General features: G+C 36.6%; 2 protein-coding genes across 2 annotated transcripts in view; one reads left to right on the top strand and one right to left on the bottom strand.

Annotated features, from left to right (window-relative positions):
• The window catches only part of LOC143021507 (uncharacterized), a 141,158-nt gene that overhangs the window by 47,226 nt on the left and 73,932 nt on the right, over positions 1 to 20,000 (bottom strand). The gene's annotated exons all lie outside the window — the stretch shown is intronic.
• On the top strand, positions 10,746 to 16,449 carry LOC143019594 (uncharacterized). Its single transcript, XM_076175378.1, has 3 exons — positions 10,746 to 10,855; positions 14,168 to 14,401; positions 15,604 to 16,449. The coding sequence occupies exons 1-3, from the start codon at positions 10,841 to 10,843 to the stop codon at positions 15,709 to 15,711; spliced, it is 357 nt and encodes a 118-aa protein (XP_076031493.1). The 5' UTR covers positions 10,746 to 10,840; the 3' UTR covers positions 15,712 to 16,449.

Genomic DNA, 20,000 nt, shown 5'->3' with positions numbered 1-20,000 from the left:
CTTTTCTTTTTGTTATTTTTCTTTGTGTAGAAGTTGTCACTCTACTTGATACTCTCAATCAATCAAAAATCATGTGTTGGTGTTGTTCTGTAGTGTGTTGTACAGGGCCGTTTTCGGATCTTCTCGCCTAACTGCACGTTGGATGTTCTTGTACTTCTAGTGGCTAATTGTTTTGTGTTTCTACCTACATTATTTTTGTTTTTTATTCGTGTCACAGTCCGTGCAGCTTATGCGGTAAACTACACCGGACCTGTTGTGCAGGTTCTTCAGTGTCTTTTTACTTTGGTAAGATTTCTGTGTAAGGTGTTGACCAGGTTTGTGTGCTACTTGTATTCCTTTGTCACGTAAGACTCTTTGCAGTAACCTCACATGCTCCTTTATATAGGGGATAGTGACTCTAGTTGTGATATGTGGTCTCTGGTGGTGTGGGTGTCGGTGGGTCGTATTGTTTTTGTCCTTTTCTGTATAGTGCTGCTCTGCTGGGATAGCCCGTATTCCACGGAAGAAGACCTGTAAAAGGTGTTTTCTTTCGGCTTCTTAGATTCCACAGAAAAAAAAACAGACTTTATTTAATCGCTCTGTTCCATAAAGTCCTGATCAACACTCCTTTTGTGGCTCAATCTGGATGGTAGCTATCAAAATCCAACAGTCTATCTGTGGTGGGTGGGCTTTTCTGTAGACCCAAACTTTTAATTTTTGTATTTTATTTTATTCTAATTGGTACCAATATTTCATTTCTATTGTAATGTATTTATTATATTGTAATAAGGTATGCTTTGTACATATTATTGAGAGGGTGAACCTTTCAACCAGGATTCATTACCATTTCGGTGATTTATAAAAAGTTCACAATCTTGAAGACGATTCCCTGGGACGGGAATCGAAACGTCGGGCAAATAAAACCTTCAATTTGAATCTGGTGTTTACCAGTTTTTATATATATATATATATATTATATATATATATATATTATACAACAGCCCATATATATATATATAATATATATATATATATATATGATGTGTGTGTGTATGTGTGTGTAATGTATATAATTATATATTGATATATATTTATATATATATATATGTGTGTGTGTGGTGTGTGTGTGTGTGTGTGTGTGTGGTGTGTGAGAGGTGCGAGTTAAAATGACTTTATATATATATATATGTCTATATATGTATATGGATATATATATATATATAATATATATATGGTGTGTGTGTGTGTGTGTGTGTGTGTGGGTGTGTGGTGTGTGTGTGTGTGAGGTGTGTGTGTGTGGTGTGTTGTGTGTGTGTGTGTGTGTGTTTGTGTGTGTGTGTGTGTGTGTGTGTGTGTGTGTGTGTGTGTGTGTGTGTGTGTGTGTGTGTGTGTTTGTGTGTGCGTCTACACGCACACATGTATATACAGTATATGTATATATATATATATACATATATATATATATACATATATATATGTATATATATATATATACATATATGTACATATGTATATATATACATATATATATATTTAAAACATCTTATGTACATATGTATAATATTATACATATATATACATAACATACATACATACATATACCAAGGTTTTTCCGCCTTCCAAGGGAGGGTAGCCAAAAAGGGAAAGGCATAAAAAAAAAACACTCCCACCCATTTTCATCCCCAAATACACTCCACCACAGATAAACCCTCCCACCCCTCCCACCCTCCCTCTCATCTGAGCACCTCCTGGATGACGGGTCATCCCTGCACCCTGCCGCACCGCCACACGCCCTGGGTCAGAAGCAGTGTCGCAAGACACAGCACATCCACAGCAAGGCCGCTTCATTTAATTGGCGACTCCCCCCCTCTCCGTCACTTCGCTTCCGTCCCCCCTTGCATATAAGGAGAGCGTACGGGGAGAATAAATCCCTTCCGGGCTGCCGTCAAAATTACATCACACCATACTTCCCACCCCACCCCCACCCCCCGCCCATTCCTCCTCATGCAATCACAACATCATCCATATACAACCATCATTCTCCAACTCACCTCTGTCTTCCGGTTCTCTCCCTTCCTTCCTCAACAGACATTCCACCCTCTTCCCCAAAGCCCCCTTCACCCCATCCATCCCCACCTCATCCTAGGACGTCCCCTCTATGTTCACTTCCTCCACATCTGCCCCTCCATACCATCTTTTACTAGTCAATTTAGTCACTCATACTTCTTTCAATGTGTCCAAGACCTCATCCTGGAATATATTCTTTCATCAACCCTATCTCCTCAAAATCCTTTTTTCACCCCTGTTCTCCTTCTCACCTCCTCATTTCTCACAGCTATCCCAGCCTAGTAACCCCCACCACATACTTCTACAGACACCTCATCTCAAACCATTCACATTTCATAACTCCTTCTCTCTTCTTCTCTTATGTTCCACGTTTGTCTGCCCCCATACAGTGATGTTGGCACAATCTCACTCCTTCATACAATTTTTTCTCCTCTTCGCATAATCCCCCATCCACTAATGTCTATTCCTCATTACACTCTTTAATCCCACCAAGGCATTTTACTCGCTTCTCTCTAAATCTACAATTCCTACCTCCACCTTCACTTTTTTTTTGTTTTTTTTTTTTTTCAACCTTTTCCTGCTACACTTGCACCCAAGTATCTTAAACTAAATATTCCACTTCTCCAGTCGGCTACTCCACTTAATGTTTTTTTTTTTCACTTATTCCAGTACACTGCCCTCTTTTTTTCTCTGTCTACCCCTTGTATAGACATCTTCTTCATCACCTTCTTTTTAACCCACCATTTATCTTTTAGCTTTTCTTTCTATCACATAATCATTCTCTCCCAAAACTCTTGCCTCCTCCAGCTTCTCAATCCCTCCATCCCCTCTTTTGACCCTGCCACAAGCGCTAGTGTCGTCCGCAAACAACAGCTGGTCACCTCCCACTTTTCTCCATTTCTTTAACCATCTCCCAATCCCTGACCCACTACCCTAGCAGTCTCACCTCTCGCACGCCAACCCCATCCATGTATACAGTTGAACAGCCAGTGTGACATAACGCATCCTTGACGAAGTCCATCTCAAACCTTTACTTCAAACCACTCACTCTCTCCATTTCTATGTGCCAATCCTGTCATCCCCATTACACAAGCTCTACTACTCTCATACAAAAACTCTTGTACAGCTCCCAAAATGCTTTCCTCCTATACAATAAATCTGGGGGGGCTTTTAATAAACCTCCCACAGTGCCTTTCTGTCTACCCTATCATAAGCCTTTTCCTGTCCTGCTAATCCATAAAAGCCAAAAAACATCCTTCCCCCTTTCCTATACCTTTCTCACATAGTCTGTCTTACCAACCAAAGAATCTGATCTACTACAACCTCATTTACGATGTATAAAGCGTCTGCTAAATCACACTGGGTCCTCACCAATTACTCCTTCATGTTCCTCTCCTATAATCCTCTCACTATTAAGATCCTCCCATAATATATATATTATAATAATATATATATATATCTATATAATATATATTATATATGTGTGTGTGTGTGTTGGTGTGGTGTGTGCTGTGTACTGTGTGTGTGTGTGGTGTGTGTGTGTATAATGTACCTCTTCTATAAACATTATATACTCCCTCCTTCTGTTCCTCTCCCTACAATTAAGAACATATATATATAATTATATATATATATATATATATATATATATATATATATATATAACTACAGTGAATGGTTTCCAGTGGGTTGAACGCAAAAATTCGTGTATATGTAACTCGAGCATACAAATATAAGGAATTTGTGCTCCACTCAAATCTCTCTTGATAGCGGAATGGGTTAAGTCACTGACACTTAGTCACGTCCAAGCTGAATTCGAGTCCTCGGCTTAACCACGTTTCAATTTCCAATACATGTTTACTTCGAGCTTCTCGTTAGTCTCGACTGTGATGGCATTGAATTGAAAGTGAAATGTGGTTGAAAATATGTTAACATGTATATAAATGTATATATATATATATATATATATACATACATATATATATATATATATATATATATATATATATATATTCAGTTGGGAGCTTGCGCAGGGAGTACCGTCACTTCACTGACACACCCCGATGCCAATCCCCACGGTGTTTCTGAAGAAACTCCCACGCAGCCACCCTTCCTTAAGCGAAGACAACCCTGGGAGTAGGATCAACACCATACCTAGATAGCCGGAGTTGACGTTTAACAATTATGCTGGTAACAGGTCTTGATTGAGTCTCATAGTAACGTCTCTGGCTTTACATATCGTCATGTCAGTGATACCCCACGAATCTTCGAAGGCGCTTGGTAACTAAGATGTCGAGACGCCTCTTCAAGTCGGCATTCAATGCCCATGTCTCACAGCCGTGCAGCAAGACAGGGAACACAAGTGACTTAAAGATTCATATCTTAGTCCTGCATTAGATCGAGTCCATCATACCGTAGGCATTACCAATCTTTCGAATGGTTCTCTGACATGACTCACCATTGTTATGCACCACAGTAATAAGGTATATGAAATTTTTCCAAACCTCAATCTCCTCGCCGCCTGAATGGGCAGATTGAACTGTGCCATCCACTGAGGTCTTGGAGACAGAGTCCAAGCAGTCTCCTCTCACTGCGGTGACTAGAACCTCCTACGACTCCACAAGAAGTGCAACATCATCGGCAAAATCAAGGTGAGTGACCTTAGTGTTACTAATGGATCCTCCGCAATGACATCGATCAAGAACTCTGTCGAATGCTGGTCCCTGCGAGTAATGACAAGTGTTAGTGCGAGGACGCACCCTTGCCTCACCCCTGAATTAACAGGAAAGAAGCTAGACAAGTCTCCTCCATACTTCACAGCACTCTCTGTCCCAGAATATGAGCCAGATATCATGTCAATAAATTCATGGATCCGCAGATCCCAGAGCATCCCACGATAGAACGAGTCAAACGCCTTCTTGAAATCAACAGACTGCAAGCAACCTTTGACGGCGCTCCACAAGAAAACGAATAGCTAGGGTCAGATCAGTTGTTGACTTATTGGACGTGAACCCAGAGAGTATCGGCGTCTGAATTTATGGTAGGCACATCCATAACAGCAACAGATGGGCGAGCACCTTGTCCGGCACACTGCGCAATGTGCAGTGTGCCACGGTAAATGTTGCACCCATTCCTGTTTACTTTCCTCTTTCAGACAGGGACGACCAGCCCCTTTCACCTGTCAGAGGGGCTGACACCTGATTGTCCAATGGCTGACAGCACCACATAAACCCACGGATCATGGCTCCATCACCGGCTTTCAGCAACTTTGCGCTGACGTTGCAGATGCGAATCGTCTTTCCACCCTTCAACTTACAGCCTCTCAAACCTCATTCAGGGCAGAATTTCTTCTATCGATGGCTCAGTATCCGCCACCTGAACTCCAGATAAGGGTAGCCTCGCCTTACAGATAAAACATATTAAAAGCACTGGGTCTTCTATATTTAAAAAATTTAGTAATAAAATAAAATGGATGAATAAATAATTGAAAACAAAAAATATTTAATAGCAGTGTTCAGATCATTAAAGGAAGTATATAAGGAAATACATACATATATATATATATAGTCCAAGGTAAACCACAAGTGATTTCAAAACTAGTTATAATAGTTAAAGAAAAGAGACAGGACCCTAAAAGAGTAGCTACTTTCATATATATTACAATTAGATAAATGCAGTTCGGTAAAATATCCATCCATCCATACATACATTTATGCATACACGGATATATATCTTGAACACTAAATTGAAAACTTGTTTGACAAGATTAAGTCTGTTACACTTTTTGGCGGGAACAGCCCAGCAGCTTCTAGTCCTTCGACATTTGCCCGGTCGATTGAGGTGAGCACATTATCTACGTCGATGGCCATGAAGAGACACAAATCAAAGCCCTAGTTATTTATAACGTCTTAATAAATCGAATATTTTTTATTCCATAGCAAAAAAATCTGTTATAATGGAAAAGGTAATTGGGTAAATCATATTTCATTGACTGCCTCAGGATTTATCTTCCCGTCGTTGACTCGGTTACGTCAGAACGTAAACAAACCGACGTCATATCCGTTTCGATAAAGTGGCGTATTTCAAGACTTGTCTATTTTAGGTAACACTGACTCTAGGAAGAATGAAATATTTTCTTTTGTTTCCTTAGGGTGAAGGACCCTAGGAATTAATTCTGGTTGGTAATAAAAAGAGCTTGTTATTTCTTTTACATTCACAAATGGTTAGTGACAAGTCGTCGTTCATGAGTAACCACTTGTTCTAACCATGGCAACAAAGCATTCAAGATGGCGGCCCTAAGCCTCCTTGACAATTCTTGTTCTTCATCAAATAAGGAAATATGTCTAGACAACAACTGTAGTCAACTTTGTGTAACTTCCTGCTGCTAATGAAGATCTTGCGTAAGGCACAATTTATTATCTTGACCTCTTGCGACAGAAAAGGTGACCACGGGAAAAAAAAAAGTAGGCGAGCGTCCATATGGACGAATACAATCAGCAGACAACATACAGAAAAAAATAAAAGAAACATATCGTCTTGAACAAAAGAAGTAAAATCTAGGCTTTAAATGTCGTTTGGCTATACTGACAAAGGTCAGTCTGATATGTTACATTTCATTTACAACAAATTCGTTTTATTATCCTTAATCCTTAAAGCAAACATTATATATATTTTCTTCACATCCTTTCTGAACACATTTTTGAATTCATATATATATATATATATATATATATATATATATATATATATATATATATATATATATATATATATATATATATATATATATATATATATATATACACACACATACAGCAATTCCAGTAACTACGTATTAGTAACAAAATATTCTACCTTGACAACGGCATCTAGATTTCGAACGCAACCGGTTTTTAGCCCAGAGTTCCCGTTCGTGACCGGTTCTTCGGCCTAATTCAGGCACTGGCTGCCCCAGTAGTACATCCGGCTGCGCTCAGAAATAAATCACCAGTAAATAGCCGGCTCAGTCGTGGGAGGGAAATAATGGGAGGAAGGGGGGACGAAAGAAGAAGAATAAGAAGAAGGCGAATATGACGAAGAAAGGGAATAAGAATAAGAAAAAGAAGGAAAAGAAGAATAAGAAGAAGGGGAATATGACGAAGAAAGGGAACAAGAAAAAGAAAAAGAAGGAAAAGAATAAGAAGAAGGGGAATATGACGAAGAAAGGGAATAAGAAAAAGAAAAAGAAGGAAGAGAATAAGAAGAAGGGGAATATGACGAAGAAAGGGAACAAGAAAAAGAAAAAGAAGGAAGAGAATAAGAAGAAGGGGAATATGACGAAGAAAGGGAATAAGAAAAAAGAAAAAGAAGGAAAAGAATAAGAAGAAGGGGAATATGACAAAGAAAGGGAATAATAATAAGAAAAAGAAGGAAAAGAATAAGAAGAAGAAGGGGAATATGACGAAGAAAGGGAATAAGAATAAGAAAAAGAAGAGGAAGAAGAATAAGAGAAAGGGGAATATGACGAAGAAGAGGAAAAAGAAGAAGAACAAGAAGGAATAGATAAATAGATCAAATAGACAGAAAAATAAAAAGATAAAAAGATAGATAAATAGATAAATAAAGAGATAAATAGATAGATAAATAAATCAATCAATAGATAAACACATTCAATACAAATCAAATGAATAAATAAATGAATAAGTGAATGAGTGAATAAATGAATGAATGGATGAGTAAGTGAATAAATGAATGAATGAATAGACGATTAACTGAATAAATGATTAACTGAATAAATGAATAAATGAATAAATGAATAAATGAATAAATGAATAAATGAATAAATGAATAAATGAATAAATGAATAAATGAATAAATGAATAAATGAATAAATGAATAAATGAATAAATTAATAAATGAATAAATGAATAAACGAATAAATGAATAAATGAACAAATGAACAAATGAATAAATGAATAAATGTATAAATGAATGAATGAATGAATAGATGATAAACTGAATAAATGATTAACTGAATAAATGACTAAATGATTAAATGACTAAAAGAATAAATGATTAAATTAATACTTGAATAAACGAAGAAGCGAATAAACGAATGAATGAATGAACGAATGAACGATTGAACGAATGAACGAATAAATGAATAAATGAATGAATGAATAAATGAATAAATGAATAAATGAATAAATGAATAAATGAATAAATGAATAAATGAATAAATGAATAAATGAATAAATGAATAAATGAATAAGTGAATAAATGAATAAATGAATAAATGAATAAATGAATAAATGAATAAATGAATAAATGAATAAATGAATAAATGAATAAATGAATAAACGAATAAATGAATAAATGAATAAATGAATAAATGAATAAATGAATAAATGAATAAATTAATAAATGAATAAATAAATAAATTAATTAATTAATACATTGATAAACGAATAAACGAATAAATGAATGAATCAATGAATGAACGAATAAACAAATAAACGAATAAATGAATAAATGAATAAATGAATAAATGAATAAATGAATAAATGAATAAATGAATAAATGAATAAATGAATAAATGAATAAATGAATAAATGAATAAATGAATAAATGAATAAATGAATAAACGAATAAACGAATAAACGAATAAATGAATAAATGAATCAATGAATCAATGAATCAATTAATTAATAAATTAATTAATGAATGAATAAATGAATAAACGAATAAACGAATAAATGAATAAAAGAATGAATGAACGAATAAACAAATAAACGAATAAATGAATAAATGCTTAAACGAATAAATGAATAAATGAATAAATGAATAAACGAATAAATGAATAAATGAATAAATGAATAAATGAATAAATTGATAAATGAATAATTAAATTAATAAATAAATTAATTAATTAATACATTGATAAACGAATAAACGAATAAATGAATAAATGAATAAATGAATAAATGAATAAATGAATAAATGAATAAATGAATAAATGAATAAATGAATAAATGAATAAATGAATAAATGAATAAATGAATAAATGAATAAATGAATAAATGAATAAATGAATAATGAATAAATGAATAAATAAATAAATGAATAGATGAATATATGAATAAATAAATGAATGAACGAATAAATGAAATATTTAAATGAATGAATGAATATATGAATAAATGAATGAATGATTAAATGAATAAATGAATGATTAAGTGAATAAATAAACGAATACACGAATAAATGAATAAATTAATGAATAAATAAACGAATAAATGAATAAACGAACAAATGAATAAAAATATACCAAATAAACAAATTAAAATCAATCAAATATATACGTTGATAGATATATCAATAAGTAAAGAAACATATAGATTAACAGATAATCATAGTCCAGTGCCTAACACATTTTCAATGGTACTCGAATGCAGTATAGAATCATAAACACGGAGATAAAATTTTAGATAATTCTTTCTTTTGTTTTCATTTTCGTTCCGTCACGTCCCACGACAAAACGTGCAACTTCTCAGTTACGTATCAATCAATTGTTGTTTATGTTGACGTTAATGGATGTTAATAGATGCATTGTCTTCCCTAGTTTTCATTGTCTTATCATACACTGCATCTGGAAGTAGTGATATGCACTTGAGGAAGGCTGTTCCTCAAGAGGGGCATCAGGTAGGATCGTGTCCTCCAACAGCCGTTTTCATACCTCATGAACACGTTCATGTTCATCCAAAGGTGCAACCCCGAGGGGCTGGCATTCGGTTCCCTGACCGGGTGGAATGTATTGATTAGTTTCCACTTATACACATACAACACCTACATGAGCTCGACCTTTCATTGAAGAGTGTGTTTGGGAAATCCTGAGGACTGTTAACGGTTACCGTAGGGCCTTGGGCCCCCAGAAATAGAAAACTGAGGCAACAATTGATTGAACATTTTCAATATAGTTCAATGATATTTACGATATCACGATACGATTATGGAGTATTGTGTTGCAAGGGTGTACATTTTCACATGAAGGATTTTTGTGTTATAAAGATCGTATCTCATATATGATGTTCACAACTCCATACCTTTGTTTATTTAAATCCTGGAGCAAAACTGTTTCGTCTGCTGTCGAGTTGTCATAAGTTACAAAATCAGAATTTACCTTGCTTTCAAGTTACCTATGATTATCTAGAGTAAAAGGCATTAGGATTTTTTTTATCTCTGTTATTGGACCAGACACTGTATATACACATTCTATGACAAATATAATGTTTTTATGTACATACAGTGTCGTGCACAGGGTACTGTTACTTAACAGTTGTGGAGAAACGTTCACCTCAAACCGTGACACACACCCGACATCATTACGAGCTCACATCACATACTATCACGACTTTCTTACTTGTCATTCACTTCATTTGGGTAATGTGCTCTTCTTGGTACCATCGTATTAACGGAGCTATACACCCGTAGAACAAGGACCCACGTGGACGGAGTATTTGTCCTTCAGCGACTTATTGGTTAAGGGAGTAGGACTGCAAACTATACACCCACAAAACAAGGGCACACGTGGAATAAGTATTTGTCCAGCGACTTATTGGACAACGGGGTAAGACGGCGAACTTGCCCTCCGGTCTCGTTTGGCCTTGCGGACTCGGCCTGTCCCTCCGATACGCACCAAGAGTGCCTGCTGTTGGTCCAGATTGATAGTGACGTCACCAGAAGGCAGTATAAGAGCAGCGGCTGCCGATGAGAGATCAGAACGGTCGGGTGTTCTGAACTACTAGGTCCATTCATCATGAAGACATTTGTGGTGAGTACTGTTGGTTCTGGCCTCAGAACTACTGTCAAGAACTGTGAACTTCTCAAGTTTTGGGAGGAATGCTTGTGCCTTCTCTCTCTCTTTCTCTATCAATCTGTCTATCTACATATACCAACCAGTGACCCTAAACACTATGAAAATCGCAATCACGCCTCGCATACCCATCAATCTCCATCAAGTTCCGGTGAGATACCCGACCCATCACCACAATTTCCTCACAGACACGGGACATCGGGTAGAGTCACGCCCTTTGTCTGAACACACTCCTGGTCGTCTAGCTCGGAGATGACCACGTGAGCAGGGTGGACATCTGGATCACGTGACCAAGAGTGCCACGACTGGCGTTCGGAGATAAGGAAGGCCACACGTCTTATCTAAGCACGTAGTTCCATCATCTCCCCTCTACGCGGTCATTACGTTAAGGGGAGACTTTAGCGGCACCCCTACGGCCCAGAGACACGTATCATTCTTTTACGCCTGGAAGCTTATGTCTACTCAAAGAAAAATCCTGATCACTTTTTGTTTCTGCTTTTCTTCCTTTCTGATGATTTATTCCCTAAATCTCTCCTCATCTACCTCTAAGCCTCTCTACCTCTTAGGCCCAATATTGTCCCCCCCCCATGGATAGAAGCTCTGGTTACAGTACAATCTACCTCCATCTATTCTGTACACACAGAATAAGGTGACTGTCAACTCTCCTCTCTCACGATCAATAGTTGATCGCCCCCCTCCATTTCAACTTCGTGTTGTCTTCACCCCCCTCCCCCCGGCCCCTTCCTATGTACCGTGGAGTAATTCTATTACTTCATTTTTCCCGTACCGACAGTCGATTTTATTCATGTTCCTTGTACTTTGTCGACAAGAAAGGGATCAGATGATAAACAGCACATTTCAAACAAAAGTCTATCTTCGTAAGAAATTTTATAGTATCGTCATTTTTTTATTTTCATTTATCTGTTTATCTATTTACCTTTTCTGTTATTGATTTGACATTCATTTATTTACTTAAATTTTTACTTTCTATGTTTTCGAAATTCGTTGCAGTCTGAAATTCATGATCTATGAACGAAAATGTAAACAAAGAAATTAAAGGCGATAAATATTCGCGCTTTACGGGGTTACAAAACAGTAAAAAAACATCGTCTTCTCTTGGATATTAAAAAAGTTTCTTTCAAATTAATAAAATTGCTTAGCAGAAGTTAGAATAAATATATAAACATTCCACGATATCTGGGTGTCATCATTAAATTGATATCTATAGTTTTGAAGAAAATATAAGACCCAATTTTGCAAGTCATCGCTTCGAAAAGAATTTTATGGCCACTGCTTCATCCTCCATTTCTTCTCTCTCTCTCTCTCTACTTCTCTTTCTCTTTACCTCTATCTCTCTCTACCTCTCTTTATCTTTATCTCTTTCTCTTTACCTCTCTCTATTTCTCTTTCTCTTTACCCCTCTATCTATTTCTCTTTCTCTTTACCCCTCTATCTCTCTCTCTCTCTCTCTCTCTCTCTCTCTCTCTCTCTCTCTCTCTCTCTCTCTCTCTCCCTTTCTCTCTCTCTCTACCTCTCCCTCTTTCTCTCTCCATTCTCTTTCTCTCTCTCTACCTCTCTCTCTCTTTCTCTCTCCATTATATATCTCTCTCTCTATTTCTCTTTCTCTTTCTCTCTCTTTATTTCTCTCTTTCTCTCTACTTCTCTTTCTCTTTACCTCTCCCTCTTTCTCTCTCCATTCTCTCTCTCTCACTCTCTACCTCTCTTTCTCAATTCTCTCTCTTCCTCTCTCTCTCTTTCTCTCTCCATGCTCTCTCTCTCTCTTTCTCTCTCTTTCTTCATTCTCTATCTCCATCTCTTTCTCTTTCCATTCTCTCTCTCTACCTCTCTACATTCTCTCATTATAATTATTCCTTACACAGTATTAATACATACATATACCAAATGTTTTTCCCCCTTACATGGGGGGTAGCCAAACACAGTAGTAATAGATATTTTATTGGGTTTATTTCTTTAGGAATCATGTAATAATAATTAGTTTCGGTTTTGTGTAAATAGCTTGATATGAAAGAAAACGGAAACTGCATTTCATACGAAAAACTAAAACTAAGCGCTATATTTTGCAATTTCAAATTATTTCTGGTCTAATGCATTATCCTAATATAACTTTAATCTATATTCCCATTCCAGTATCGTTAAGAAACTAGAACAGAAAAAAAATCGGAGTTATTATTTGACGTGAATATTTCTTTGTCAATGTATATTTCTAAACCTGTTTGCAAGCCTTTTTTGAATTATATACTATTTCTTATATCATTTTGTATACTTAACATGTTGCATATCAACAATGATAAAATTTTTACTTGTGGCACAGGACAATCAAGGGCGTACGGTCGACTGAATGGCCTTAAAGATAGAAAACCAAACCTAAATATTGTCTATGACAAGGTCTTTGTCGTCGATCAAGCAACGGGTTTGTGTTTTTTTAATGGGGTTACTAAAGGTGTTAGGTCTGGGTAACGGCCTTCTGGGGCGGCCTAACGGATTTTCGAGGGTAACATTGTTTTGGGGTGGAGGACAAGCGGGGGAAGGGGAGGGGGGAATGCGGATATATATATTTGTTTTAGCTGTATTTGTGATGAGTGTCTATTACCTCTCGTTACCTAACCTAACATAGCCTAATCCTAACCTAAATCTAGTTTTCACTTAATTAACCTAACTTGACCTAACCCAACCCTAACCTGACCCTAGCCTTAACCTTTCATTAATCTAACCTAACCTAATTTAACCTAACCTAATTTAACCTAACCTAACTCAACCCTAATCTAACCCAACCCTAATCTAACCCATCCCTAACCAAACCTAACCCATCCTAACCCTAGCCTTAACCTTTCATTAAACGAACCTAACCTAACTCAACCCTAACCTAACCCTAACCTAAATTTTCCTAATCTAACCCTAACCTAACCCTAAATTTCTATGACCTAATCTAGCCTAAACATAATCTAAACCTAACCTTACCTAACCTAACCAAACTTAGCCTAACATGTCAGCCAGAAGGCATTGCATTTACCGGTGAGAAAGAGAGAGAGAGAGAGAGAGAGAGAGAGAGAGAGAGAGAGAGAGAGAGAGCATTGACCAATAATCACTATTTCGATGCTCTTCATTATTCACTATTTGTCTTTATCCTATTATCTATTACCATCCTTCATCCTATTAGCCTATACTCCCTTCGCTCCCTCCTCCAGAAGAATCTTAAGACGGATCTCCTTGAACGTACAGTTCACCTCACTTCGGCCTCTCTTCCCACAGGTTCTCGCTACTCTCCTTGCTGTGGCCCTTGCTGCGCCACAGGGCTTCAGCCGTTTCGCCCCGCAGCAGCAGCAGCAGCAGCAGCAGCAGGGAGTTCCTGGGAGGAACCTGGGTCATCCTTGGGGTCCGAAAGCCTTTGGGCCAGGGTTGCGGAACCCCTACGCCTTTCCTCCCAACCCCTTCCAGATGAGGATGCTTCAGCATTTCACCAATGTGCTCCCTGGAGCCAGGATTGTAAGTTCGCCCAGGTTTATCACCAGAAGAGTAGATTAGGTCTTGGTGGTCTGATTTCAGTCTCTGATCGATTAATGACTGGACAGAACTGTTGGTGAAGTACAAACCAAAACGATGACATGGATAGAAGCATTGGTAAAGTCAAACAACAACAACAACAACAACAACAACAACAACAACAACAGCAACAACAACGGCAACAGCATCCGACTGACTGTTTCTTTTCATGAATTGACCTTCCCAGTACGAAGTATTGACGATTTGATACTGTCATATTCATATCATGATATATTCCTTTATTGTTCCCATATATACATACATACATATATACATGCACACATACATACATGCATTCATACATATATACATGCATGCATACACACATACATGTATAAGTACATATATGCGTAAATACATGCATACATACATGTATATATACATGCATATATACATACATACATACATATATACATACATTCATACATGCATATATACATACATATGTACATATATTCATACATACATACATACATACATACATACATACATCACGCATATTGTCTGTCAACAAGTCTCCCGCGCGCGCATGCGCTGAAACACCTTATCGTGCCCGATCACTCTTTGGTTCGGATTGAGGTCTCCCCTTACCTCTCTCTCATGTATCCAGAATAAAGTAATTAAAGTGTGCCACGGGTCGGTTTCAACCTAGACATAACGCTCTAAAAGTCTAGAAGTCTAGCCCGTCTTTTCTAGAACCGTAGGAGTCAAATTGTGCAATTTAGCCTCCATGTTGTATACAGTCTTTGTCCCTCTCCGTCCTATTTTTCTAATTGGCTTCAATCTAGATTTTTCTCAAGACGCAACCTAGGTTTCTCATTGAACGTTAAATAGCTTTACTGATTTTCTAGTCAGGACGAGTAACTGGGTCTTTCTAGTAACCAAGTCTTTCTCATCCATCAGATATTTCCTTTCTGATTTATAACCAAATACGGTTTAAGAAAAAACATTGTTATTTTCCCGCATCTATTGTCTTTCAATTTAAAAATTCATTTGTTGAATAATCCAACTCTCGTACAGCACAAACTAGTCAATATTTTCCAATGTTGAACAAATATTTGAACACTATCAATTATGAAAAATCACCATAATATTACGAAAAAAAATGTACTTATCTAACCACATTTACTTCTGTTTATCCACAGTTCGTCGACGTGAATGGCGAAGCTCAGCTTACAGACCAGTATGGCCAAGAAATCGAGGACATCCAGACTAATTTTGGAGGGGATCTGGGAGACTTGTGGGAGTTCTAAATCGGAAAGCTGACCATCCCAATCGACGACGAAGAACTAGACATGCCAGCTCCATATTCGACAAAACTGCGCCGATTACTTATTTCATAATATCTTTTTCATCGACACTGTACTTCTCTACAAGTCTTTAAAGTAGGGTATTCATATGTTGCCACAATCCATAAAAACAACAACAACAACAACAATCTCCTAGGCGTAACACCCTAAATTCTGATTTATTGGTGTTGAATTCTCAAAAATTTACTTTTAGCTCGTCTCCAATCTCCCTTCACCTCTCTTCCAAAATTTGAAATAAGCTCGTGCGCATGTGCATGTCGACATTTCACCCCCTCTTGAAGCCGTTCTCCATACGAACAAAATAATATTATACAAATCATTTAAAATTCTTGCCTCTGTTATACAAAATGATTTAATGGTTATGCACATCTTTTACAAAATTACTTAAGATCCAGAAATCTAAACGTCATACAGGGCTACGAAGGGTACGGGACACAACGACATTCAGAGTAGAATTCAAACTGTAAGATAACTGTGATGAATGTAGTGACAAACTGAACTGTAGATTTGTCAAGTTGTTTTCACGGAAGGTTCCTCAGGCCTTCATGAAAAGAACAAATAAATAAAAATCTACATCTGGTTCCGTTTGTCATACAAGTAATGTTGTTTTTTAGCAAGGCAGTTGAGGTTCGTTTATATCATTATAATTGCAAACAAACCTTAGAATGTAGAAATGTTGTAAATATATTATTTTCATAATCAATATTGCTTGAATTTCCTTGTCCTTTATCTAGTGGTCTGGCTAGTAAAATCATGTCTTCAATTTAGCAAGAATGTACCTTCATCCTTTTAATGGCAAACGGACAAATTTTAAAACAAGGACGACCAATTGGTCTATAAGAAAGTGGGCCGAAGAAAAATAAAACCAAAATTAAGCAAAAACAGAGTACAAGTTGTCGTATTGGAACGAAGCATAGTCTACATACGACTGCATTCGATTCATTCACAGACATTTTTCACAAATTTCGAGACAAAACGGACTGTTAAATTAAACTCTACATTTATTTATATTATGGATAATTAGAAACAAATATATAGGATGATCTACACTGATAATATTCATCCAACTTTGATAGTGTCCAAATATCCTTCCAACAGGGATGTTGAAACGAAGCCGGTGGCAGTCGAAGCGGTAATAAATGAACACTCCGATACAATTCGGGGCAACATAGCATAAGAAGAGGCGGCGTCCAAGGCCACTAAGATCCAACCCGCCTTCCGCTTCATGGCACCTGTTCGCAGATGGCTTGGAACTAAAGGGCAAACCATGACAAGCCACAGAGGGAAATGGCAAAAGTCAAAAGATGACGACATCGTTAAACAGAAATCAACAGGTAGTTTTTCAACGACATTTATTCGATTCATATGATGGGAAGCAATTTATTTGATCAAAATATGGCAATAAATAACGTTTGGTTGAAATCAGGAGACATGGTCAAATTGTTGTCATAGTTCTGTACGCGGAAATGTGCCACGGTAGATCTCTTACTTTGGCAACCCGAAGCGTAGGGGAAAAAAAGGCCTTATACGTCGTAGAGATTTCCAGGAAATGCTAGCGATTTTGCAACACCTACGATTTGTGAGCCTTAGCACAACATAAGAAAACTCGAAATATCGTGGGCATTTCCGCCACCAGTGAAAAATAACGAGGGTTGATTCATATAATGGATTTTTGGGTAATATCGAACGGTTCGTGATGTCACTGTGGCCAACGCTCGGATGTCGACATGTTATGAGTCGTCTTCCAAGACAATAATGTCACCTGAACGGATACATTCAACGGTCAGTTATGAAAATTGATTATCTATTTTGCTAAATCTATTTTAAAACACATAACCTACATTTCTGCATAAAAATATATATTTTTATATATATTTGAAAGTAATACACAAAGGTAAAGAGAAATAACTGCTCTATATAATGAATACTATTGCTACGACGACAACCTTCAGTTATTTTGTTTTGGCGAAATGACAGACGAGTTTACACAGCTGAGGGCATCGACAGCAGTTGGCTACACAGCTCCAGACAAATAATACTGAATTGAATACCATTGGAATTTTTCTCAATAAAGATATATGTGAACACAACAGTTATAAGAAGTAAACTGGATAAAGATAAGAAGAAATAGAAGAAGCGAAGAAAGAGGTGGAAAGGAAGAGGAGAAAGAAGGAAAATCATTTAAAAAAAAAGAGGAATGGGAAGAGGAAGGAGAAAAGATAAAAAATAATGAAATTAGGAAAAGAAAGAAAATAAAAGAAAAATATGAAGAAATGAAGGAAACTAAAGAAAAAGAGAAAGGAAAAGAACAAAGAAAATAAAAGAAAAATATGAAGAAATGAAGGAAACTAAAGAAAAAGAGAAAGAAAAAGAAAAGAAAAATTGAAGAAGAAAGGTAACAGGAGGCAATAAAAAATGGCAATGTACAGGGTATTGAAAAAAAAACCTTCTCACTCTCTGAAACGTTTCGTATCGTTTGCTAATCCATTAGTCCCAATTATTGGTAGCTGAAGTGTCTGATGAACAATTGCTGTCGTTAGTTTGAACGTTAGAAGAAAGTTTACTCCCCTACTCCCATCCCAACACTCCCACACCTAGTCAAGTCTATTCCCCTCTGTGAGGGAGAGAAGGGGAGATGGGGGAGAGAGAGGGAAATGAGAAGAGGGGAGATAGAGAGGGGGGTTGAGGGAGAGAGAGAGAGAGAGAGAGAGAGAGAGAGAGAGAGAGAGAGAGAGAGAGAGAGAGAGAGAGAGAGAGAGAGAGAGAGAGAGAGAGAGAGAGAGAGATAAGAAGGGAGGGAGTAAGAGATATAGGGAGGTGAGATAGAAAAAAGAGAAAAGGAGAGAGAAAAAGAGAGAGAGAGAGAGAGAGAGAGAGAGAGAAAACAGGAGCAAGAGAGAGAAGAAGGGAGGAAGTAAGAGTTATAGGGAGGAGAGATAGAAAAAAAGAGAAAAGGAGAGAGAAAGAGAGAGAGAGAGAGAGAGAGAGAGAGAGAGAGAGAGAGAGAGAGAGAATGGACCTACGTGAGCTTTGGCACACGAGTGAGAGAACGGCGGGAGAACGTAGTGTGAGAAATCACCTTTTTGCAAGACCAACCTTCACCAACACGACACAGAAAAAAAAAAACAGACTTAATAGAAAAAGTGACATAAAAAGTAACAATTCCACCATTTTTTCTTATAATTTGGTCTGCTTCGCCGAATCCCTTTTTTTTTTTTTTTTATTTTTTATTAGTGGTGGTAGTTGCAGTTGTTCCTGGACGTTTCTTGTAGTCGTAATTGTGCACTTCCGCTTCTATCCATAAGTGTTCCTTCCGGCTCTTTGCAACGGAAGTCGTTATGATGAATATGTGAATAAATAAATGAGTGAATATTAGAATAAATAAATAAATAGATATATCAATAATCAACTAAATAATTAATAGAATAGATGAGTGGGTGAATAGACAAACAAATAAAGAGATGAATAGGTAGATAAATAGATAAATATATAGAATAGTAAATAATATAGATAGATGAAGAATAGAAATGGAAATAAATTGATATGTAGAAAATTAACAGATGAATAAATAAATAAACAAATAATGATTAAATGGGTAAACACATGAACAAAGAATTAAACAAATAAAAAATAGATAAACATATAATGAATAAATGAATAAATAGATACACAAAGATATAAATAAATAAATTATTAATAAAAAAAAACCACACACGCTGTGGGAAGTAAGAAACCCCTGGTAGGGCAAAGCCCTGTCAGTTGCGACAAGCTGCTGGGTTTTCTAGGCCGACGTCTGGGTCGCCTCCCCGCCTGGCTATAAATAAATAAATAAATAAATAGATAAATGAATAAATGATGGACCGTGGTAATGGATCTAAATTGGACAAATGTAGGATTAAGAAGGAGATAGGTAAAAACTGGTTTACCAATACAGTGGTTAACGAATGGAATTGACTTAGTAATCATGTAGTAGTGAGCGCTGAAACTATCGGTCGTTTTGACGGAGATAACTTTATGGATAGCGATGACAGATGGTAAGGGACATGGAACTGCCTAGTGTAAGCCTTATGGTCTCTTACAATCTCCTCCATTCTGGTGTTCTTATGTTCTAAAGAATAGGAAATAAATCAATAAATAGATTAATAAGCAAATGAAAAAATAAATACGAGTAAATATCATTCTCTATGGATTCGGTTTCATTGCATTTTCAAATCAAAACTCTTTTCGTTGTT

Source organism: Oratosquilla oratoria, chromosome 3 (assembly GCF_046742065.1).
Source record: "Oratosquilla oratoria isolate Oo_2021 chromosome 3, ASM4674206v1, whole genome shotgun sequence".
Classification (NCBI taxonomy): domain Eukaryota; kingdom Metazoa; phylum Arthropoda; class Malacostraca; order Stomatopoda; family Squillidae; genus Oratosquilla; species Oratosquilla oratoria.
This window is presented reverse-complemented; position numbering and strand designations above follow the sequence as displayed.